Source organism: Centruroides sculpturatus, unplaced genomic scaffold, assembly GCF_000671375.1.
Source record: "Centruroides sculpturatus isolate CEXI.00-Female unplaced genomic scaffold, Cexi_2.0 scaffold19, whole genome shotgun sequence".
Classification (NCBI taxonomy): Eukaryota; Metazoa; Arthropoda; class Arachnida; order Scorpiones; family Buthidae; genus Centruroides; species Centruroides sculpturatus.
Window position 1 is genome coordinate 801,572 of NW_019386694.1, and position 26,719 is coordinate 828,290.

Consider the following 26,719-nt stretch of genomic DNA (forward strand, 5'->3'; position numbering starts at 1 on the left):
AAAGGATAAAAGAAATTTATATATATACAGTATTTCTTTTAAGTTGTATGAATAGAATACATTTTAGAAAATATAAAAATTCCAGGAAGAAGACTAATTTAAAGAACAAGAAACATTTGCAGCCAATACCAAAGAGGATTTGTCATTCCCAGCAGGTTGATATCCTGACTAGACTGAAGGATAATAGAAAAGATAAAAGTCTGTTTCTGGTTTATGAAGTAGACAACAAGACTGGAACTGAATCCCAGAAAGGAAAATTTCCAACGATTTATTATTAAGAAAGGTAAGCTACATTAGATTTTTAAAAATGTAGTTCATATTATTATTATTATTACTATTGTTACTATACCAATTTATTACTTTGTTTCCATATTAGGAAGAGAGTAAACTTCATTTTCACTTTAGTAAAAGATGATTAGATGCCATCCATCTTTTATAAACAGGATTTTTTTATAATATTCTTTTATAACTAATTGCTGATAAACTTTTAATGTAAGAAGAAAAAAAATTTGACTTATTAATCGATTTTAATATTTCTTTTAAAAGAACTTTCAAGCTGTCAACGTTGATTAGAAGATTACAAGTTATTGATTTTGTTAGATATACAGTATAATTATAATAATTAAGTTTTAAAAAATGAATCGAAATTTGTCAAGAATGATAAATGAGTTAATATTCTCTAAGATATGGTTATTAGTTTAGACCTTTAATTAAAATGGTTTCGTTCTTTTACTAGTTTATTTCTTTTGGTTATTAAGATTGACCATTTAAGAAGTGTCATAATTAGTTTAGTTTTACTAGTAAAAAAATATATTTTTTCCATTTTCTAAGAAAGTTTTCCTATTTAAAAATGCATTTGGGATGAGGTTAAAAATAAAAAATAAAAAAAAAGGAATAAGATCGAGCAATTTTCCGCTCTTCTTTCGCACGACTGAGTTGTCATGTCCTTCTGATGTCATTCAAAGAAAAGAAGATAAAACGTCAGAAGGACAGTCGGACTAAAGAAGACGGCTTTATCAACACTGTATATTATTGGAAACAAGCCAAATATTTTATAAAGTGTAGACATCATCCGCTACATTTTCAACTTTTAAAGGTTTACATTCTTTACAAAGTAGAAGTTGGAGAAAAGGCAAGAGATGTTTGCCATCTATAAAAATGTCAACGATAAGTCTCGGTTATTAAGAAAGTGACTCTAAAATGTCCTTGGGAAATTTTATTAAGAGAACGGCAATTGTTAAATCTATCAAGAATCATAATAGATACGAAAATTATTACGTGAATGTAAATTATGTNATATATATATATATTATAATAATAATAATTCTGATATTAACGATTAGATCTGAAGAAAATATCTTCAGACAATAAAAAAATCAATATTTATTTATTTATTTGTCTATAAAATTATATTTAAAAGTTAATATCAATGCAATATTTTTTAATATTTTTAGCAAATTCTCGATATTTCCATTTGTTTAGTATAAGTTTATACATTAGTACAGCTGCATTCCTTAATTAAATTGCTCTAATGTTTATGTTATAAACATATCTTTTGTAAAAAAACATTTTTTAAATATTGATTATTCTCATTTAAATTTTCATGATATTAAAGTTTTTTCTAATGTTGTCACTCCAGCATATACCATTTGTTCAGTATAAATTTATACATTAGTACAGCTGCATCCCTTAATTAAATTGCTCTAATGTTTATGTTATAAACATATCTTTTGTAAAAAAACATTTTTTAAACATTTTTTGTACAAAATTCTGGTTGATTAGAACTTAATAAAATTCTGTAAAAATTATATTATTTAGGGGAAAATATATTTTATTAAGAGTACTTCACAGTGGAAAAAATAACGTAAAATTTGATAACAAGTTTTCTTGTTTTAACTTATTAAAAATTATATATTTTAAGTCGATTAAAAGTAATCGAATTGGAGAAATTTCTCTTTTCCAAATTCAATCAGTAAAAAGATATTCCAAGTAATGGTTTAGTGGAGAAAATGACGTGGATATAGCATTACATCAGTTATAGCGATTTGTCCTGTCCGCATTCACTGGATGGCAATGACATGTCATTTGCTATAACCATTCTCTATCTTATACATTAGCTTTTAAAATCAATGACTCGTGTATATATACGAGAGCATTTTTTATTTTTTTAGATGTTCCTATGCATCTTTATTTTTTTTTACATTAGAGAAAATGTGGAATATGATTCTACATTAGTCTAAAAAATTGATTGAAAAGATATTGTTAATTTATTAAAAGAGTTTCTCTTTGTATGAATCTGTTATCTTTGTGATATATTCTTTGTATATCTTATGATGTTCTTTCCGATAGACTATAAAATCCACCATAAAAATACCAATTTGACAACTGTCCGAAAACGACTTTTGTAGCAATTCCCGAGTAAAAGATATTGAGAGAAGTTGTGTAAGTCATCTTAGCGTTGACAGTTTTCTATTTTCGATAAAAATAACCCTAGAAAAGTGCTTATTTTCTGTTGTTTTACACTTCCATTTTTTCGATAAATTTCAAAATTATACGAAGATAACGACTCCATTTCAATACTTTCTGGCAAAATTTTTTTACATGATAATTCATAAATTCTCTTCGGCATTCTAGAAAAATAGTCGTATATATTCTCTATCTATAAAATTTAATTTTTTCAAAAATTTCAGTCCATTTATTAAGTAAAATTATTAGAAACGAAGTTTAAATAATGAGATTTTTACCCTGTTTTCTCAACCTCTTTTGAGCTTTATTCTGTTAGTTTCGTAAAGAAGTTCACCAATAACGCTGATCAAAATCCAGTCATAAAACTTTAACGATTTCATCATGAAAATGAAGTCTTTTAAGATTTTTTTTTTAAATGGATAAAATAGAAATGACTTTTGAAATGTGTAGCAAAAGAAAAGAACCGTTTCACATCCATAAACTTAACCCCGTTAATAGAAGAAAATGGTAATAATTTGAGTGAAACTGTTGATACTTTCAAATACAGGTCTGGCTGATGATGAAATTCAATTAAATATTCATTCTATTAAACAAATTATATTAACGAAAATAATTTAATATGAGCAAATTATTTTTCTGTACAACATGTAAGTTAAATATGATTTTTTTTGTATGAAACCACTCAATAATCAATATGAGAAGATAAAAAGTCTTTATATATATGTATGTATATATATGAAAGCTGCCCTTGGAGCGATGACTTTTTTTCTTCCATTTTTTTTTTAATAGCAGATTTATCACTTCTTTCCCACTTTTATCGAAATGTACTATGTAGTGTGGATGATTGCATACACTTTTGGTCGGATCGGCGAAAAGTTCGGTATATTTTTTGAGTTATTTTCGCCGATAAATTACGTTAGTAATTGAAAAACACCATTGTCGTCATCAGAAAGAGTAATGTGGGCGATAAAAGTCCTGCTGAATTTAGAGATTGAGTTAAATGATTGGACAGCGTGTCTTCGTATTCTCCCGACATGGATTCTAAAAAAAACCAACAAAAAATTTCTAAATTATTAATAATTTAGAGATTTTTTTATTAGATTAAATATATCTCTAACCTTTTTTTAAAGTGAAATGATCTTGGTAATGTTCAACCCTTAGAAAAGCGGTCATTTCCACTTCAAACACACGATTTGGATCTTGAGGGAGTTCTGCTGGTATTTCTCTCTTTTTTCTGCCATAACCGTATTGGTTATTTCCGCAAGGCACCTAGAATAGTAGGAAGAATATCTAAACGTTATCTAAAATAGCATTTTATGTACACATATCTAAAGTTAAAATTTGTTTTCCTCTTCTTTTATATTACTATACTGTATATACGTCTAACCTCTTTGCATTTCTGCAAACACACATTGACGGTTCCTACAAAAAGTACATAATTGGAATCTGGAAACTTGAATGCTCGGAATTTTGCGAAAAGAGTGTTTCCATTATCGTTTGTTTGAAAATTTCCGAATATATAAGGATCTATCGAACATCTGCGAGAAAACATCTAGTGAATAATAATGCCGAGTAGAAGAGATGAAAAGTAAAAGAATTTTTAAGTTACCCATTCATTATAATGATTTCTTCCTGCTGAGGTGTACTATCCGTTACCTTTAAATAAGTTGTTAGCAAGCCATATATATCTGTAAACAAGATTTTTTAAATGTAAAAATATAGTAAAAAAATCAATAAAAACTTATCTAATTACCTGAACTTTTCTTGTCTAAATATACAAGCATTTCTAAAGATGTTCCAGGTTGAACGTGTAGAGTCGTGTCCAGAAACTTTCCATTTTGTCTTAATGCCAAATTTAAATAAGGTACAGCAGCGTATGCTTCTATGTAATCGGTTATGTTGATGTTTCTGATATAAATTTACGTACATAGTTAATAAATATTGAAAATATCGATAGTTAATTCGTGATGCGTTATTAATAAGCCATTTTATTATTTATGTAAATTATATACTGTTAAAACTGATAATATAATTAACAGTTGTACAACTTGCTTTAAGGATTTTTGTTCTTGAATATCATAATGAAGTTGAATCATAGACGTGGATAGAATTCAAGCGATCCAGAGTCCCAATTTCGAGTCCTGAATATCAATTTTCTTAAATAGATAGTTCTCTCTCGTCTACTTTTTTTTAGTATCTGACCCTTACAGGAAACATTAGGTAATCAAATCATGAGTGGAACAAAGAACTGTCACGGTTCCACAAGAAATATTCACCTGTAGCAAGCGACCATTAATTGTTTTGACATAACGAATGGTCATAGATCACCCCTCTACACACGTAGAACTTCCCTCGACGTCTATATTAAGTTAGAAAATGTACTTATAAGGTACTGTTTATTGTACAGGTAATTATATTTGTACAATTGTGAATGATACGTAAGCATTATGTTAAAGATAGACACTATATTATTGCTAGGTGACGGGTCATTAAATCGTTCTTTATTTTCCATGAACAATAACAGATTTTTATCGATAATTAAACAAAAACAAATATCTGTCTGTCTGTCTGATAAAACAGAAAAATATGGATAAAATGGCTAAGTACAAGGCATACCACATTTAATATTGTTCAATATTTTATTGTGTTATTTAAGAAAACTTTTTGAAAAATAACATATTAATTAAATTTATTTATTACATTATTTTTAATGTTCGACATGGAAGAACACTTCGTCTTACTTCTTTGATGAACACTTCGCTTCTCTCGCATCCCTCGAGTGGCATTTCGCTTGAATCTGAATAAATTCTACAATGAAGTTATGTAAATACATATAAAATGTATAGAGTCAAGATGGGGGTGAAACTAACTCTTAAAAGTCATTAAAATGCAACGTCATCGGTCATTGGTCCCGAAAAATGTCGGCATGAATCTTAATTACAGTGGACGAAATTTCAGGCGAGAACTTATAATTAAAGCGTTTAATTAATTAATTAACCTTGAAAAGCGATTCTTGACTCGAGAAGAGAGCCTTAAACTATCGACCTTGTCAACGAACCGGGAAAAACTTTATTAAATGTGATTTGCGAGATGTTTTATAAATTAAATTTATATAAATGTTTTATTTTAATAGTAAAATGAAAAATTAGAAAGAGGAAATATGAAATTGTCTAATATCTAAAGAAGAAACTTAATTAGTTTGTTCTTTACACGGTTTGAGCAAATGCAAAGAAAATTTCTCAGGGAGGTCAACCGATATTTTTAAACGAATTAACTTTAACCTTTGTGCCATTTCTATACGACCAGAAAGATTGTGGCATTCGAATAGGAAAATTACTTAAGACGAAGTTACAGAGGANTTTCGGGTACAGGGGTAATCAAAAATCGCCATCTATTGGTATTATTTTAAACTAATTCACACGTCGCTTTAAATACATTAATATTAAATTTATTGAAGCAACTACCCAAACAATTCAATTATTATTAAAATTTACGTTTATTCAGTAATAAAATCATATAATAAAATGAACAAAAATATAAATACTGTTTTGGTTATAAAGAATTAAAATTTTGTTAAATATACAATCAACTATTAAGAGATAAACCGAATAATTATATTAACAACTTTTTTAATACTAGAAAATTTTCTTATCCGCATCATTACGATAAAGTAATTATACAGTTTTAATAAAGAAGCTTGTTAACAAATCACTAGAGGTCCTACTAATTAGAAGGGCTTTTGTTTGACGTGTTTATTCTGATGATATTCGAGAAGCCACCATAATAACAAAGCATTTGTTGAGTGTCTTTATTATGTTCACTCTCGAGTGCCAAAGATTCTCTTAGGAGAATTCTGGAAATTAGTGAATGAGGTAAGTAAAGAAGATCCTTTCCACTGCGTTGCATTCTACTTTGATATCTCATATAATAATACTCGATTTATAAAGATGATAATTATCTAATAATAAAAGAATTGTTGGTTAATAAAAGTTTATTTGAAGTGTCACTTAATTGAAAATTCTATTTAGCTTTTCTGATGACATTGAATTTCATTAATTATCTATTCTTCCTGTTTTATCAAGTGGAAGATATAAATTGGTTAAGCTTTAAAGTTAATAATAATAATCCAAATATAGATTATTATTATTATTATTATTATTATAAAGGAATAACTTTTTATTCTCTTTATAAAGCAAAAGTTAGAATTGAAATAAATAAATTTTAATACAATACAGTACACTCATATATAAAAATAATTTATTTTTTGAGTGTTATACATGGTTTTTTTTTAATCATCACCAGCAGAAAGCCTTAATATACCATATTATACTTTGAAATGGTCTACTAGAAAATAGAAATTTAAAAAAAATTACGAATAGTTGGAAAGAGGCCTTGGCCACTTAGCCTTTTGAGATCTCAGTATATTAAAAAATCAATAAAATTTATTATGTAAAAAATATATAAAGTTTTCAAATTAATTCAATCGAATGAATTATTTGTGACAAANTATAATAATTAAATTAAACTTACCGTAACTTTATTTAAAATTTTAGTTGTACCGCAACTATAAATATCGTCCAGAGAAAGAGTAAAGGTGGCACGATCGTTTTGAATTTCCGGTTTGCAACCTGAAGATATAAATTCAGTTAATAAATTATTTAACAAGTTCCAGAAGAGAAAATAAACCGCAAGAATTAATAGTTACATACCGTAATAACCTTTTAACCTTTCTAGATATATTGTCGTTTCTGTAACGTTGATGTAAATGGTGATTTTCATTACTTTGGAGGAACATGTAACATCGTAGACCGCTGGAGAAGAACATAGAAAAGGAATTATTTTATGCTAGAATATTATACATTTTTTTTCTTTTTATATTCTTCTACTAGTCTTTTATTTTATTTTTTTCGTTTTTAGTTTTATGTGCCAACTTAATATTTATGGAAAGGTCAGAGTTGGCCATTTGGCTCGATCGTAAACGCTTTTACAGGGTTTCAAACATAGTTCAGTTCCTTACTGAATAGAGGCTTTTGGATCTATTGGATTTACCAAAAGGCCATTTTCTCTGTATTTATTTCGAAAACATAGAAAGTGATATTGTAGCTGGAAAGTTTTTTCAAGTTAGAAGTAAAAAAAATGTATCTGGCAAACATTTATATTCTCGAATATCTGCACTTAGTGATATTAAGGTGAAGGAATCGATAACTGTTCAATACTTTACAACTAAGTTTCTAAGATCCTCGGCGTGTTGTTCCCTTAAGATTTAAATTTGTAATGAACTAAAATGGGCGTAAAATGTTTTGGTAAGGAATTGAAACTCATTAAATTTTCAATATTTAAATTTTTATATGAAAATTCCATATTGAAAGGTGGAAAAGTACAGTAATTTTTTGTTGTCGGCTGTATTTATAATTTCATTACTTATTATCTATTAACATCAATTGTAAGAAGTACAGCAATAACAGCTAAGTGTATGCAGAAATTCCTTGTTTTTTGCAAATTTTATGATTATAATTCAGTATGAATTTTATATAGGCTACTTTAAGAATAATATTTTCGAATTTAATATATTTATTTTTCCTCGTATTTAAAAAATCTTGACAAAGAAAAAAATTTAAAAATTTCGGGTACAGGGGTAATGATTAAATATATCTCTAACCTTTTTTTAAAGTGAAATGATCTTGGTAATGTTCAACCCTTAGAAAAGCGGTCATTTCCACTTCAAACACACGATTTGGATCTTGAGGGAGTTCTGCTGGTATTTCTCTCTTTTTTCTGCCATAACCGTATTGGTTATTTCCGCAAGGCACCTAGAATAGTAGGAAGAATATCTAAACGTTATCTAAAATAGCATTTTATGTACACATATCTAAAGTTAAAATTTGTTTTCCTCTTCTTTTATATTACTATACTGTATATACGTCTAACCTCTTTGCATTTCTGCAAACACACATTGACGGTTCCTACAAAAAGTACATAATTGGAATCTGGAAACTTGAATGCTCGGAATTTTGCGAAAAGAGTGTTTCCATTATCGTTTGTTTGAAAATTTCCGAATATATAAGGATCTATCGAACATCTGCGAGAAAACATCTAGTGAATAATAATGCCGAGTAGAAGAGATGAAAAGTAAAAGAATTTTTAAGTTACCCATTCATTATAATGATTTCTTCCTGCTGAGGTGTACTATCCGTTACCTTTAAATAAGTTGTTAGCAAGCCATATATATCTGTAAACAAGATTTTTTAAATGTAAAAATATAGTAAAAAAATCAATAAAAACTTATCTAATTACCTGAACTTTTCTTGTCTAAATATACAAGCATTTCTAAAGATGTTCCAGGTTGAACGTGTAGAGTCGTGTCCAGAAACTTTCCATTTTGTCTTAATGCCAAATTTAAATAAGGTACAGCAGCGTATGCTTCTATGTAATCGGTTATGTTGATGTTTCTGATATAAATTTACGTACATAGTTAATAAATATTGAAAATATCGATAGTTAATTCGTGATGCGTTATTAATAAGCCATTTTATTATTTATGTAATAAATATTTTAAATATTTAATATTTTATTTTAATACCAAACCTCACAAACCAATGAATTACTAAGAATAAATGTAAAATATATAAAATTAAACTGTAAAATTAATTTTATATAGCTCATCACTAACGTAGGTTCCGAGAAGTCTTCAGGCAAAGTGTTCCTTTCATTTCTTATCCTTCTCTTATTTTGATCACCAGGAATGACACATCTAACCAGAATTACTTCTTTATCTTCGTTCGAATGTTCTAATATAATTCTATGATAATATATCTTTTGCCCCTATAAAAAAAAAGGAAAAAATTGAAAGAAATTCGAGCGTGGAAGAATTATTTTTATAATAATTAAATTAAACTTACCGTAACTTTATTTAAAATTTTAGTCGTACCGCAACTATAAATATCGTCCAGAGAAAGAGTAAAGGTGGCACGATCGTTTTGAATTTCCGGTTTGCAACCTGAAGATATAAATTCAGTTAATAAATTATTTAACAAGTTCCAGAAGAGAAAATAAACCGCAAGAATTAATAGTTACATACCGTAATAACCTTTTAACCTTTCTAGATATATTGTCGTTTCTGTAACGTTGATGTAAATGGTGATTTTCATTACTTTGGAGGAACATGTAACATCGTAGACCGCTGGAGAAGAACATAGAAAAGGAATTATTTTATGCTAGAATATTATACATTTTTTTTCTTTTTATATTCTTCTACTAGTCTTTTATTTTATTTTTTTCGTTTTTAGTTTTATGTGCCAACTTAATATTTATGGAAAGGTCAGAGTTGGCCATTTGGCTCGATCGTAAACGCTTTTACAGGGTTTCAAACATAGTTCAGTTCCTTACTGAATAGAGGCTTTTGGATCTATTGGATTTACCAAAAGGCCATTTTCTCTGTATTTATTTCGAAAACATAGAAAGTGATATTGTAGCTGGAAAGTTTTTTCAAGTTAGAAGTAAAAAAAATGTATCTGGCAAACATTTATATTCTCGAATATCTGCACTTAGTGATATTAAGGTGAAGGAATCGATAACTGTTCAATACTTTACAACTAAGTTTCTAAGATCCTCGGCGTGTTGTTCCCTTAAGATTTAAATTTGTAATGAACTAAAATGGGCGTAAAATGTTTTGGTAAGGAATTGAAACTCATTAAATTTTCAATATTTAAATTTTTATATGAAAATTCCATATTGAAAGGTGGAAAAGTATAGTAATTTTTTGTTGTCGGCTGTATTTATAATTTCATTACTTATTATCTATTAACATCAATTGTAAGAAGTACAGCAATAACAGCTAAGTGTATGCAGAAATTCCTTGTTTTTTGCAAATTTTATGATTATAATTCAGTATGAATTTTATATAGGCTACTTTAAGAATAATATTTTCGAATTTAATATATTTATTTTTCCTCGTATTTAAAAAATCTTGACAAAGAAAAAAATTTAAAAATTTCGGGTACAGGGGTAATCAAAAATCGCCATCTATTGGTATTATTTTAAACTAATTCACACGTCGCTTTAAATACATTAATATTAAATTTATTGAAGCAACTACCCAAACAATTCAATTATTATTAAAATTTACGTTTATTCAGTAATAAAATCATATAATAAAATGAACAAAAATGTAAATACTGTTTTGGTTATAAAGAATTAAAATTTTGTTAAATATACAATCAACTATTAAGAGATAAACCGAATAATTATATTAACAACTTTTTTAATACTAGAAAATTTTCTTATCCGCATCATTACGATAAAGTAATTATACAGTTTTAATAAAGAAGCTTGTTAACAAATCACTAGAGGTCCTACTAATTAGAAGGGCTTTTGTTTGACGTGTTTATTCTGATGATATTCGAGAAGCCACCATAANTTAAAATTGATCATGGAAAAGAAAGTTGAATTTCTTGATTTCTTTCAAGTAGTTACTGTATTTTATTATCATATTGCTCAGATAAGCTCAATTTACGGTTATAAAAATCCTTAAATTTTTTTTTTGTTTTTGTACTCTTACTTCTGAATTTTTGTATATATTTTTTTTAACTGTATAGAATGACCAATTTAAAATTCAGCTGTAGAAAAACTGTAAAGAAATATTATAAGTGACGAATAATGATCAATTATATTTAATTTTTTTCGGCGATAAACTGAAATAAATGATTATTTTTTGATTCATAGTAGAAAATAATCCGTTTTTAGCTCATTGTTGAAGATAATTACTTCTTGAGATGAACTAAAATTTGAAGATTTTCCTTCAACAATGAACTAAATGGTTATTTCATCAAAGGCTATATCAATACTATTATTTCTTTTTTTTTTTAGCAAAGAATAAAACAGGGATTTTCTAAAATAAATTTTTAAAAATCATTTTTAACAATAAGACTTCAATTACGAATAAAAAGATGAATTATATAGTAGAATAATTTTTTTTTAAAAATGAACATTTTAAACAAAGAATGAAAGCATGGATAGAGCTTTTCTGATTCACTCTATGATAAAGCCAGTGGGGCCTCACATTTACCGAGCTTCATTCTATTATTATATTTCTTATATATTAAGCAATAAAGATTTCATAATTTTTATATTAACAAAATTTACTAAAAAATAATATATATTTGAATATACTGAGGCCTCGAAAAGATCGGATTTAGGCTCATTGCGGTCCTAAGCTGTAACCTATAAGTGATACTTTTTTCTTTTATCAAATAACAAACTTCAACTTAGTTTTAAATTTATTTGTTTATGTATAAAAATAGGCTTGGACCTCTTTTGAAATCTGAAAAGGCCCTAGGCATAAATATAAAGTATACTTGTTTATATGCTAATATTTAAATGTGTTTACTCACACGATTCTAGTAAAATTTTCTTAATTTCGTTACTAAACGGGAATTTAATTAACAAAAACTTTATTTTAACTTAGAAAGTTTTAATCTTAAATAATTATTTTAAAGAAAAAGAAAATAAAAACTAAATGCCTGTTAATCATCTAGATCACTANATAATAAGTAGAATGAAAGTTTGATAACGAGAAATCTTAGATATGTATACTCCAATTTTTATCATCATTATTTGAGATATATCTTTCATGAATACGGAATGAGGATATTTGGATATTCGCCAAGAAAAATCTAAAATTATATTCGCGTGTTTTTATCCCCTGACATAAAAATATCTTTTGTTTGTGGCAAACATAGTCCCTTATTTACTTTTCATGGATTTTTCAATTTATGGAGATGAAAGTTATTTTTATATTCACGAATTGAAAAGCATTTGTTATCAAGAGAAGAGAGGTGACCCGCATATACTGCATATATATATATATATATATGTTTATGTATATGTAGATAAATCCCATATACATTTTCTCTCATAGAATCTCATCATTTAGTGATTATTTGAAGAGTAGTAAAGACAGAAACCACAATTCCAAATTTTCAATCAGTTTGGATGTAGTAGTTATAGTCAATTTAGATGAATAACGACTACAAGAGTTCATATTAAAATTTACAGTTATAATCGAGTAAACCAAGACTAAACGACCGTAATAAAAGCTACAGCCGTGTTTCCTATCTTCTAAATATCCTAAAATTGAAGGCTTAAAAACAAATTTACAGATATGACATTAAAAATTTATCCATTAGATTACAACGATCTGACTCATTAAATGTGCAATGCATGTTTTAGTTTACTGTATAAGGTAATAATAACTGTCTAGGTTTAGTTTGCGAGCTTTCGCTAGTTTATCAATTAATTCGCTCATCTTGAATGTATGTACGTAACTGTGGTAGAGATAGTCAATGGGATGTTGCAGATGTTTAAACCTGGCTTAATTGCGCTGACAATATAATAACCGGTTTTATCCGTAGTATTATAACCGAGCAGAAACACTTTGCGAGATTATAATGGGAATTAAATGATTGTAGACGTTAGAAGAATTTTAAAAGTTGTTGTTGTTTTAATTATTCTTACGGAAGAGATGGTTTTTGACACTTTAGTAGGTGTATGTGCTCTGCAATATAGCTGAGTGATAAAGAAAACATTGTATATTCCTTGCGATTCCTTATCTTCAGCAAAGTTTTTGTTGTTAAAAATATAAAATAATGAATTCTTTTCCATTCAATGTTTTATTTAATTTACGCCAAATCGGTTTACTATTTCATAAGTAATTACAAATCTTTTAAGTATTAATTTAAAATATTTTTAATTATCACACGTATAAATGCTTATTATAACGTAAGAATTTACTGAAGATTATTAACGAATCCATGAAACAATTTTAGACAAGTCTACACACCATTGTTGTTGTGTCCCTAATAGAAACTGTTAAATCTGAAGAAAGGATTCTCTTGTTGAATAAAGAATAGAATTCTTTGTATTTTATTTACATGCACATCAAAAAACAACAAGTGGTGATACATTTCGAACCCGTTCTTTATGTTGATAAAGTAAAAGCAAGTAGCCACCTGCGTCCATTCCCAAATCTTGTATCTGTCAATAGTAAACACCTTATAGAAGGGTTCATGAAAGTATAACGACTATTTCTTTTCACATCAATCACTATCTTTGGCAACTTTTTGAATTTTTCTACTAAAATATATATAGAATAAAAATATATAAGTTATTTAGATTTTTAAAAAAAATGNTTTATTTATTGGTATAATTATATTGTTTTGCTGTTATTGTTTTGCTGGCCTTAATATTAACCCCAAATTGCCCTGCTAGGTTTTTGATATATTGCAGCTCTTCATTTCTATCTTGCATTTTGCAAGATAGAAATGAAGAGCTGGGAGATACTCAAAGCCTACAGTTGTCAGAAAAGTGTGAAAAACAACAGGCATAGTATTGTTTTAAGGAAATACTGGATCAGTGTCCTTCCTACTAAAGGGTGTGGTACCTGCGTATTTTGAAAATGGACATTGATATAAGTAAAATGATCATAGAAGCCGTAATTGAGAGAAACTTCATTTGAACTTTGGCCTGCCTTTTTCTTATTTTTGTTTTTATAATCACAAGGGTATATCCAATATTGCCTATGCCTTTTTTTTTTTATTTTGTTTTTAAATACTTCTGTATTTAATATTAAAAAAAAAAGCACAAGAAACACACCATTATAATTTTGTTATTTAGCATGTACAAACGATACTAACTTATGTCACTTTGTGTATTTAATATTAAAAAAAAAAGAACAAGAAACACACCATTATAATTTTGTTATTTAGCATGTACAAACGATACTAACTTATGTCACTTTGTGAAATTAATAATGCAGTAATATTGAACTTACTCGAATCATTTAAACATTATCAGATGACTAAAATATTCTTCGCTTGTGTGACAGAAAGGAATAAAGAGGAGAAGGGGGTTTATGAGAAACAAGAGAAAAATCGACCCATTTGACAGTAGATAAATGGACATTGCCGACTTTATACATCCGAACAACATCCAAGATAGTGTAAAATCCGGATCTCAAGGCGCTATTGGTAAATTTTGTTTTGAAAGAAAGGGAATTCTACTTATTCACTTTTATTTTTGACGTTTGTTCCCCCCCTTTTTGTGTGTAGTAATGCCTGTTATTTACATGATGTAAATAAGAGTTGTAAGTTACAGCTCATATCTGTAGCACAGAGAAAGAAAGGGAGGGAGAGCAGAGAGAGAGAGAGAGAGAGAGTCGAATGTTGCCAAAAAAAACCTATAAATATAAAAAATATATGAAATAAAAAATCACAGATTGCTCCAATTTAGTGTAACAGGAATGGAAAGTATTTTATCTTCAATTGAAATATGGTAATAATTTTTTTTCCTAAAGGAAATAGAGGAAATTTTTGTGATTTTTTTCCCCCGTTTGAAGAAGTTTTTAATCAATGGGTGTATTTTTTAAAATTTATTTATTTAGAAAAATATTGAATATTTAATTAACATATAAGACATCTTAGAAGAACTTAAGACTTTTTAGACATTGTTTTCCAAATATTAAAGACTTAAAGCACTAGAAGTCGTTCTTTGTAGAGATTCTTAATGAGGAAAAGTAAATACTTTATAATTGTATGGTATCTTAATATATTTTCTTTTAAAACTTATTACGTGCGGTGTAATCGATAATGCAATCATTATTATTTATTAAATTTCTAGATTATATCTCAACTCAGATTAATATGAAAATAATGTATAATTAATTTTGGCTAAACAATTGCTTAGGAAATTCAATTTATCTGTAATTAGTTTTTGAAACTCTCTCAAGATGTAGAAATTTATTAAAATATATATTGTAAAATAGAATTTTTTTCTGTGATTTTACGAAATAGAAAATATATTTTCTTGAATTTACGTTTTGAAAGTTTAATAAAATTAATTTGAAAAAGTTTAACTTAAAGCCTAAACCATTCAAATTATCAACAATTGTATGCAATGGAATTGCTTAATTTTAATCAAAGAAAGTAAATCTTTTGCATATAACTTTTAAAAATGGTCTTCACTGTCGTTAATCAATAGTTTTACATATGTTTAGCCGTAAAAATAATCTCGAAAAGTATGGATTTACTATAATTGATCCATAAAAGTATGGATCAGAACAGTTAATGATCATAGCTCAATAAATGTAGCATATATTTAATGATGATACAAATTCAAATTGATCAAAATAAAGCTGAATAAAAGTAATAGCGTAGTTAAAATTTATAAAATACTCAATAAAATTACTTAAATGCTGCTTTTAAAGTTAATTTTATAGTCTTTTTTTTCATCTTACGTTATCATTTGTAATCTTCATCACTTAATCCTTTTATAGCTTAACAGCTTTCTGCACGCATCAAAAATAATAGTAGTACAGTACAGTAAGTGAAAAAAAGAAGACCAACCATTAATTAATTAATTGCTTAATTATTCAAGACAAACCAAACGAGTTGAAAATAGTGAAATATCCCTGTAATCGGTAATGATTCGCCAGGATCTATCTTTAGAGGCTAATCGACTTTACCCACCAAAGTGATTAGATAACATCAACATCTGATCGATGTAGGAAGTAAAACGTCAATCAAGATAAACCACCCGCTTCTTCTTAATCTCGGTTCACATTAACTGCCACATCGAAAATTTTCTAAAGTAAATTTAAATACTAAAACCATTCGTTTTTTAAGCACACAACATGGATTTAAGTTAAACACTTTGGATATAACTAACAGTTAGGACATGTGATGTTATTAACCCCGTTAAATCCTTTGCCATTTTAATATTCTGGTTGCAAAGCAAACAGTTTAATATAGCAAACTCAATAAATTCTTTCATTCTACATCAATTAATATAAACGTTTTAGCTCTCGGTTACGATTTTCGATAGTAACAAATGCGTGAATGATTGCAACTTTCCATGTGATATATGGAGACATTTAAGTTACCACGTTTGATAGACGAGGTAAAGTACAGTCTTAAACGCACGTAACTTATCATAATTTGCATCCAAATCGTTTATCTTTTTAGTTGTGATGCGTTAAAAGTGTAAAAAATTCTCTTATCTGACCTTTAAAACAGAATAACGTAAACAGAAATCCTCATAAGTGACGTATCTCAATTGTGCCACGTCATTTATCGAGAGTGGTAACTCACCGACCACTTTTATTTCGTGTATAAACTATCATCCATTAATTAATTAATGTAAGAATTAAGAGCTTAATTTAATTTTATCGATACGGCCAATGGTGCATACAAGATTATCTGATAAATTATCGATTCTGATGAATGACATAGTATGCAATTTCGTGGCACTAAACGTAATGGATCATGTGGCCACCACGTCAACCTATTACGTTAATTAACGCATGACTGTCGTGTCGATTCACCAAAACTATGCTGGTAAACCTTGTCATTTATAGGAAACATAAGCTTACCATTCAATGAATTTTTTACGCATTTATTCAGCTTTAAAGAAATGCATAAAACATACATGTACTCCTTTTGTGCATTTCTTTACAGCATTTGGCTTTGCAGAGTTGACAAGAAATATTTTTACGTGAAAAGAGCATTGTACCGGAACTAGTTTTATATATGTGGGTGTTACTATTTATCAGCTGTACATTTCTTCCAATAAAAATGGGAATTTTGCCAAAATTCTTAGTTGTAACCAGTAGTAAAACGTTAAATCAATTATTAGACATGGAAATCGGTTAAAACTCGTTTGTTTCCAGTGGATAACTTGCAAAATAAAAGAGATAAATTAGGTTATATCGCGGCCTTACCATGGGTCAAACATCGCACATTTATGGTTATTTCAAAATTTTTTTTTTACAAATTTCATTGCATTTCTTGTATATAAAGAATAAAATCTTAACTTTTTTAAATCCAATTTTATTATTTAATATAATTTATTTTGTCTTTTTAATATATTGAAGCCTCAAAAAAGGCAAGTGATCTGGTCCCCTCTTGACCTCTCAGAGGACCTGGATACAATCAACTTTAACATTAAAATATAACATATTATTTATATCACGTGTAAAATTCTTTCGATATTCATTTATTATTTAAAATTTTTCAAAAATTTATAACCATTCTAAAGAAGATTTATGACTCTGAGAAAAGAGTTTTTCTAAGTTACAACATTATTATGTTCTACTGGCAAATGTACAATAAATCTAGGAAATTTTATCAAATGTTTTTTCCTTACAAAAAAAAATTCTATCAATGAAATATTTTAACATTAACTCCAAAAAAAGAAATAATGAAATATTGCTTTTTATTATAAAAAGAAGAAGAAATCATTTATATCAATAAATTAAATTTTCAACACATTAAAAGTTTTCTCGTCAATATAATATTTTTAGATGGAACTAAACTAAAAAGAATTGTTAGGATTAGAAGAACAAACATTTAATTCTATCAAATACTTTTATATTTTCCAGTCTGGTTTCTCTCTTCCTTTCGAGTGATCTGAAGATCGATAAGGTAGGTTTCAAGAAGATTAGGTGACTGTGCAAATGCATAGAGTGAAAGCAAAATTCGATTATGTAGTCACACGTGATTCCATTTATATATAAGTATACATATCATTAATATATTCGTTTTTATTTACTTAATTAAAGTAATGGAATCAATCATTCATATTTTCTCTAAACCAATTTATCATTATTAATGATTAAATACAAGAATTTCATCTTATGTAATGTATTTGGGGTCAAAACAGTCTCGAGTTCATATAATTGTACGTCGTTTCTGTTGACCTCAATCAGTCTCGCATGTTGAATACACTAATTCATGGATTTTAATTTTCTGCTTGTTTAATGATCATACAACCAGGAAGTATTCCGAAAATGTATATATATTACCGGTTTAAATCATTCTTCAAATTTTCATATTCTATGAATTACAAGACCACATTTTTTTTTTGGAAGGGGTGAATGTTAACAACAGAAGCATTAACAGGTTAAAAACCGCAGCGGTTGTTTTCTAACTTAAAATTAAATTAGTTTAAAAGTTAAATTTACATTTACAAAATCTATCAATAGAGTTCAAAAACTGCAAAACATTCGGTTGTTTAATCAAAGAGAAAGAAGTCGATGCAGATTATTTGCATCAATAACCATCATTACCATATTCAAATCTCGAAAGACAGGGTCGGTCTTTATAGTCGATCCACCAGCGAAAGTAAACCCATTTGATGAGAATCTACAACACTGGGATTGATGAATAAGTTTATTTTGGTCCCCTTCCAAAAAAAATAATAAAAAAAATAGTTGAATAGGAGGATGGAAGGGAAAAAACGATAAAGGATTCATGAATTATAAACATACGTTTGTTTTCTTTTCATTTCCTAAATCCCCAAGTTAATCAAGAAAGGAAAAAAATTTTCTCCGGATTTTCTCTGCTTTATTGAATCGTATTATTTTCATCTGTCACTGCTCTACAAAATCGTATATATATATATATATACACACACACACACACACACAATTCTTTATGTACATATATTTATATATAATATCTATATTATCAAGGAAAAAATGAAATATTCTAACTATTATTATTATTTTATATATACAATAATAAAACTCTGTATTAAATTGCGCTTATTCTTTCCTCCTCATAAATACAAATTTAAATATGCAGCAATAATATGTGTGTATATATATATATATATATACGCACACATACTTCATACTTTTTTTTTGTCTAAGTATTTCTCCTCATCACTAAGAATTTAAAATAAATTAAATCTTATTTCGCCCGTTCTAGTATAGAAAAAAAAAATTAAAAGAGAATTGAAGTGAAAGAGAATTCCGTTAAAGGAAAAAATAGAAGTGAAGTGACCTTCCATAGAGCTTGGAAATGATCGGTGAAGGACCTAGAAGATAGAGACTATGGGTGGTGACTTTGCTGCACGCACGCTTTATGGACCCTGATTTATTACTAAGAATATTGCAGTGCAGCTTATATACCGAGAAGATTTATGAAATATATTCTTCCTGTTTTTTTTTTTTTTATTTTTTCCTTCTTATACTTAAAATTGATCATGGAAAAGAAAGTTGAATTTCTTGATTTCTTTCAAGTAGTTACTGTATTTTATTATCATATTGCTCAGATAAGCTCAATTTACGGTTATAAAAATCCTTAAATTTTTTTTTTGTTTTTGTACTCTTACTTCTGAATTTTTGTATATATTTTTTTTAACTGTATAGAATGACCAATTTAAAATTCAGCTGTAGAAAAACTGTAAAGAAATATTATAAGTGACGAATAATGATCAATTATATTTAATTTTTTTCGGCGATAAACTGAAATAAATGATTATTTTTTGATTCATAGTAGAAAATAATCCGTTTTTAGCTCATTGTTGAAGATAATTACTTCTTGAGATGAACTAAAATTTGAAGATTTTCCTTCAACAATGAACTAAATGGTTATTTCATCAAAGGCTATATCAATACTATTATTTCTTTTTTTTTTTAGCAAAGAATAAAACAGGGATTTTCTAAAATAAATTTTTAAAAATCATTTTTAACAATAAGACTTCAATTACGAATAAAAAGATGAATTATATAGTAGAATAATTTTTTTTTAAAAATGAACATTTTAAACAAAGAATGAAAGCATGGATAGAGCTTTTCTGATTCACTCTATGATAAAGCCAGTGGGGCCTCACATTTACCGAGCTTCATTCTATTATTATATTTCTTATATATTAAGCAATAAAGATTTCATAATTTTTATATTAACAAAATTTACTAAAAAATAATATATATTTGAATATACTGAGGCCTCGAAAAGATCGGATTTAGGCTCATTGCGGTCCTAAGCTGTAACCTATAAGTGATACTTTTTTCTTTTATCAAATAACAAACTTCAACTTAGTTTTAAATTTATTTGTTTATGTATAAAAATAGGCTTGGACCTCTTTTGAAATCTGAAAAGGCCCTAGGCATAAATATAAAGTATACTTGTTTATATGCTAATATTTAAATGTGTTTACTCACACGATTCTAGTAAAATTTTCTTAATTTCGTTACTAAACGGGAATTTAATTAACAAAAACTTTATTTTAACTTAGAAAGTTTTAATCTTAAATAATTATTTTAAAGAAAAAGAAAATAAAAACTAAATGCCTGTTAATCATCTAGATCACTAGTTCATAATCTTATATATCGATTGTACTCATTTTAATGGTTCGTTAATGTTAGAAATTCGTCTTTGAAGACCTTAATTAATTAACTTTTTCTTTAATCTCTTCAAATTCTACAATTTAAAACGAAAAATTTCAGCTATTATTTCTCATTGTTTACAACTTATCCATTAGAATTTTTACTCTTCAATTGAATAAATATAACCTTTGAAACTTTAATAAAGTAAAAATCAATTAATATTTTAAAAAATAAACGAACGAATAATTAAATAAGATGAATGATTAATTAATTTTTTCTGACTAAATACATGAAAAAATTCTTTAAAAAATATATTATTCTCGATTTAAATTCATAAAATTCTATTAAAAGGAAAAGGGGGAATGAGATATTATCGAGAAAACAGAAATTCTTAATAAAATTAGAAACTGAATGTCTTAAATATCAATAATTTTTTAACAGTAATGAATTATAAAGAGATATTATCGAAACCTTAATGCGATGTAAATGGTTATTCCATAATCACTTTACATCATATTAAAAGTAAAAGCATCGGATCTCATCCAGAAAAAGCTGTCTACGTCGTAAATTTAATTACAAGTAAAACAAGAAAATGATAAAGAACAGTATAAGATAGGAAAAATGTCTTTGTAAAGAGAGTAACACTAGTATTATCCGCAGTTTATAATTTAATTCTGAACGAAAAAAAAAATGCAGCTGCTTATCATCTGGAAGAAACAGGAGTATTGACGTTTCTGTGGCAGCTTAGAAAGATGTAGTAATAGGCTGGAAGTTTTTGCTTTCGTTTTCGTATTGTACACACGGTATGTTGCAGAGGTGTATGGACATGGAATATTTTATCTGGTTCCTGTTGACGTGACATGTAAGAGAAATGCCATCAGCATGTCCTTGTCAGCTATGTTACTGACGTTTTTCTCATCTCTTCTGTTCCAGCTGGGAATCAATTTGGCATTTGTATGATAAAAATTCCAGAAACTCGATAGAATCCAGACTGATTAATCATCTGGGAGACATTATTTTAATGATTGATTCTTTTTTTATAAACCTATAAACACGTGGACTATGAATATAAATTTATAAGATTAATTTAATTAATGTTTTTGAACTACAGAATTAAATTCAGAGTTAATATTTAGCTCTAAATTTAAGGTTTTAAGATAGTATCAATTCTATTTTATGCCTTTTCATTATATTTTAGTTCATAATTAATGCTATAGTCATCATTTCATACTAAATACATATTTTCAGGTGTTTACTAATTTATAAATTAGAATGTTGAGCATTTTCGCTCAGTACAAATGTTAAATAACAACAAAAGTAAATGGTTAAATAGTTAAAGTCATTATGAGATCGTTAAAACGTCCTCCTTGTGTTATTGACAATCTTCTGAAGTTCCTGAATGGCAGGGGGAGAGAAAAATAACTAGGAATACTGGATAAATATTATTGAATGACCAGATAATAAAATCTAATGTTCAATCGACATTGATAATGCCATTATCTTTCATCTTAAATACTTTATTTACAATATATATATATCTGTATTCATGTATAAAACTAAAAATATATTCTCTATTTCTTAACCAAAAAGACATGGAAGTAGAAAGTAAAATTTTAAAAAATATTCTAATAACTGAAATTGATTCTGAGAGGCAGCAAAGTGTTGCATCTATACTAATATAACTGTCATTACTTGGAATTTAAACAAAAAACAGTGTAAATTCTGAACGAAACGAAAGTTACAAATCATAAAAGTTATTAAAATTAATATTTATGTTTTAAAATAGAAAATTTTGGGCGTATTTTTAAAGAAATTTGCGTTTAATATGCTATATAAAAAGTGCTTCGAATTATGGAATCTAAATTATACACTTGTAACCATCATATTATAACGATCGTGTTAATCATTATAAATTATAAAAATCATCGTAAATTATTTGAAATTTTCCATGTATTCTGTAAGGAATCAATGTGCCAGTAAATCAAAAGACTATCATCGAGGTTAAAGTGGAAATAAATTTAAATTAACATATAAAACGTGTTACAATCAAGAACACTTACGACATTGAAAGTTAATTTAATTTTACTAAATTAAATTAAGTATAATAATAATTATTTGAAGTAGCATTATTTACATATGAAATCTATAATTATACCATATATCTTGCTATACTTTCAAATATACAAATATAGTATATTAAAAATTATAATAATAGTCACAATATAATGCAATTTAAGTATGTACAATTACTATAAATCTAATACTAAACTCAACTTCTACACTAAATCGAATTTTATAACCTAATTAGTAATTTTAACGGTTTAGGAAACCGGAACTCAGACCAATTTATATATAACACTTTGAAACTAACTCCAATCTTAAATGTAACATTTTCAACCCCGTAAACTCGATTTCTATAATTTAAATCTATGGAAGTTTTAATGAATTTTGAATTCTATAAACGAATATTTGCTAAATAAAGCCTCATATATTATAATTTTAGCATTAAAAGCCGAATTCTTATACCATAAATGCGCAAAACAGACTCGAAACAAAACTAAATCTATGCATTAAAAAAGTAAATTCTCCTTTAAAACTTCGATATAACTTTAATATTGTGCATAAAAAATTAAATTAAAATTTATAAATGTGGATAAAAACAGTCGTCATTTTTCATTTCCATGAAAATGCATTATACTTTCATAGCTAGGTATTTTAATTTTACATATAAATCGCGTATTAAGAAGACCCTTCATTAAAAATTCCACTCCAAATTAAGAAAGAAAATCGGGTTTAGAAAATAATAAATTCGCTTATTGCTTTAGGAGTTATCAATGTGAAGTAATTTAATTAGATGCGATAAATCACGTTTTGATATTTAATATAATAAATTAGAATTTGTAGCGAATTCGGTCTGTTTTATGAATTTTAATGTTTATATAACGTAGCGAAAAGAGGAAAGAAAAAGTAAATAAACGAATTAAAAAAAAAAATTAATTTAATTTGTTTCTGATATGAATGAATCAATAAACAAGATAAAAATTACCATTGATTTGAAGTCATGAAAAAATTTTTATATGTATAGAATTTTTTTGTATTTTTTTCCTATGATTTAAGCTAGAATTCATTCATTCAATTCACATTTTTCCGAAGTAAAAGCTTGGAAAATGTATTTAAAAATATATATTTATAACTCTCTGTTCGGTTAAAGATACTAATGTTTCATAAAATTATTATTTTCCTTTTATAAAATGGAATAAAATCGAATGTAGCGTTTATTTCAAATTCTTATAATTAATTTTATAAAAATAGAGAGACGATAATTTACATTCGATTTTATAAAGACGAAGAAGAAGAAGAAGAAGGAAAAAAAATCAAATTATCTTTATTCTTATTCATCTTTGGTTTTCGCTCTGAGGCATGTTCAATGAAATTTTTCGTATTTTCTGTTATCAATATTCCTTTGTAGTTTTGTTAGCATTCCTATCTTTCTGGTTATCCACAATGATATTTTGCAAGGTTTTCTTCTTCCAATATTTCTAATACATATCTCATTACACCTTCTTTCTTTTCTCTAGTCTTATTAACTAAACTAAGTCACTTCTTTTCACTTTCTTTTTATCAATTTCTTCTTTTATTCTCCATTACTCATTTCATTTTGATCTGTTTGTCAGTTTATCGTTTCCATCTTTTGCATTTAAGAATTCCGAAAATTTATATTAATTGTCTTCGATGTAACGTACAGATTTCATTATCGTCTTTCTAACAATAGCGAAAGTTTTTCTGTATTTTATTTGTTCGCCATTTTTTCTCTACTTTTTTTTAAATTGATTACAAGAATTCCTGTTTCGATTCGTGTATTTTATTTAATTTTTTTCCTCTTCTTCGATCTTTCTTTATAAACTATCTTAGATATTTAAATTTACTAACTCAAACACATTTCTACTTAATTTGATGTATTTTTTTTCTCTTATTTTCGTGATATTTGTCTACCTTATTTTCTTTTCTATCACGTTATTTGTCTTTCAACATCTGTTTTATCCGAAGATTCAATAGTAATTTTCTTAAATTCTTACATCAAATACCCTATAAGTGCTCAGTTTTTCTTTAAGATTGCTGCTTTTTATCATGAATAATGTACGTCATTTTTATATTGTAACTATATGTACATAATAAATGCGATTTTTCTCACGTCCTTTCTACTTTCTGAGGTCAGGATCAAGCAAACAAGAAACTAACCTTGGGAACGTAACATTTGCTAATAACAATAACATTTTGCCCCATATAAAGTTACACAATTAGTCTCCTATTATTGTGATCCGTTTCTATTTCATCTATCATCTAAATCGTTATTTTTATCTCAACACATCAGGGGATTTAATATATTAAAGAGCAGCACATATTCATATTCCTCTATATAAAATGTCATTGACCTTCATCCTCTTTTCTTTTTAATAATATAAATTTTTAAAATATTCTTATAAACTACTATGGCAGCAAAATTACTTAAAATAAACCTTAAAAATTGAAATAAAATTTAAAAAAATCTATATATATTTTGTGTTCTGGGATGTTTTCCAAATATTTATCACATTAATTTTTGTTCGGGTATGGTTGATGTTGGTGGCTTTAAACGCTATACTTTGTTGGCTCCAAGTCGGTTGAAACAAGAGTAAACAATTTATATATATATATTTTTTATTGTTTTAAATTAAAATATATTTAATCTTAATGTTATAATGGAGTTTAAAACTTACAACACACTTTGCGGGATTCGCTTTCACTTAATGCAAATCATTTAGAGTCAATTAATCAATTGTAAATGAATCATTGCATGTTTCCAAATGGGATTAGTTCGATTCCTGAACCAAGAATCCTTTTCAAAATTTAATTAAATTCATTCTATGATACTAATTTAAATTTTGCGCTTTTGACATTCTCTTCGGACAGGAATATAAAGCCGAAAGTTAATGTAAAAAAAGACATCCAAAATATAATTTTCATATATTATCCTTGGTTATTTTGTCACGTATCTTTCGCATTACATCTAACTCAGCTTCTTCGAAAAGATGATTATCATATAAATAACAAAGGGCCCTACTGGATATGTTACTAGCATCAAAGAATTCGTTATCTTTCTACGATATTCATTTGGTTAGAAACCATTTAAGTTTCAAGTAAATTACACTAATTTCCACGTAATTAATTAATTTTTTTGCAATTATTTACAAAGGAAAACAATTTCATTAAATATAAACATCCTCTATCAACGAAGTCGAACGTTCCAGTTACGTTTAAAAGATCTTTTTTTTTAATAAATAATAGACGAAAATAGAGGGTAAAAAACTCTAAAAACCACGTGTTGAAAACTTAATTAAATGTTAAAATCTCGATACACTTTTAAAATTTACAAGAGCTAAAGTTATATATATATATAAAAGATTTACCTTCAGCAGCGCATCCGCTCATGTGAATTACAACAAACAAGCTGAACTGTAACAACAAATTTAATTCCATTTTATTTTTCTTTTTTCTCTCGTTTGGAGCCTTCGAACCTTCTTTACCTGAACGATCGTGAAATTTGCAAGTATCTCATAATAATTGATCTTAATTACGAATTTATTAACTTCAATCTATGAATGAGTTTAAGTGCACAGAGCCAACAGTTTCAACGTCTAGACGAGGACTGTTTGACGGATACTGGTGAGTGAGTATTTGCCAAGAGGCACTTTTACAGCGCATACTCTATCGAATTTGACGTCACTAGTAAGGCAAGCAGGATAATAAAAATCGTTATGGTGAACGATTCCGTCACAGCTATCTTATTCTGTTGGTTATATATTAAAATATCATTACTGTATGAGATTCCTGGCTTTGAGAAGGTCCCCATTCGATAAAAATAAAAAATAAAAAAATAAACTACAATATGTTTAATGTATCGAAAAAATTTGTTTCTGTTACTTTACCTTTTTAAACTGGAGATACTATGGTACACATTTTTTTTTCTCTTTAAATCTACTTTTTTAAGTTGTAGTAGAGGATATACAAAAATATATTGAAGTAATCACGTCTATAGATTTTTCTATAACT

The 26,719-nt window shown here is 27.1% G+C and overlaps 2 protein-coding genes across 2 annotated transcripts; both read right to left on the minus strand.

Moving 5' to 3' along the window:
• Positions 1 to 2,578: 2,578 nt before the first annotated feature.
• Positions 2,579 to 7,429, minus strand: LOC111615594. Its single transcript, XM_023357000.1, has 9 exons — positions 7,394 to 7,429; positions 7,176 to 7,311; positions 7,003 to 7,094; positions 5,208 to 5,263; positions 4,220 to 4,374; positions 4,076 to 4,154; positions 3,854 to 4,004; positions 3,585 to 3,735; positions 2,579 to 3,507 (listed from the first exon to the last, which is right to left on the minus strand). The coding sequence occupies exons 1-9, from the start codon at positions 7,427 to 7,429 to the stop codon at positions 3,383 to 3,385; spliced, it is 981 nt and encodes a 326-aa protein (XP_023212768.1). The 3' UTR covers positions 2,579 to 3,382.
• A 691-nt stretch (positions 7,430 to 8,120) lies between these two features.
• LOC111615621 lies at positions 8,121 to 26,327 on the minus strand. Its single transcript, XM_023357034.1, has 8 exons — positions 26,077 to 26,327; positions 9,545 to 9,646; positions 9,366 to 9,463; positions 9,137 to 9,288; positions 8,761 to 8,915; positions 8,617 to 8,695; positions 8,395 to 8,545; positions 8,121 to 8,276 (listed from the first exon to the last, which is right to left on the minus strand). The coding sequence occupies exons 1-8, from the start codon at positions 26,144 to 26,146 to the stop codon at positions 8,121 to 8,123; spliced, it is 963 nt and encodes a 320-aa protein (XP_023212802.1). The 5' UTR covers positions 26,147 to 26,327.
• Positions 26,328 to 26,719: the final 392 nt, after the last annotated feature.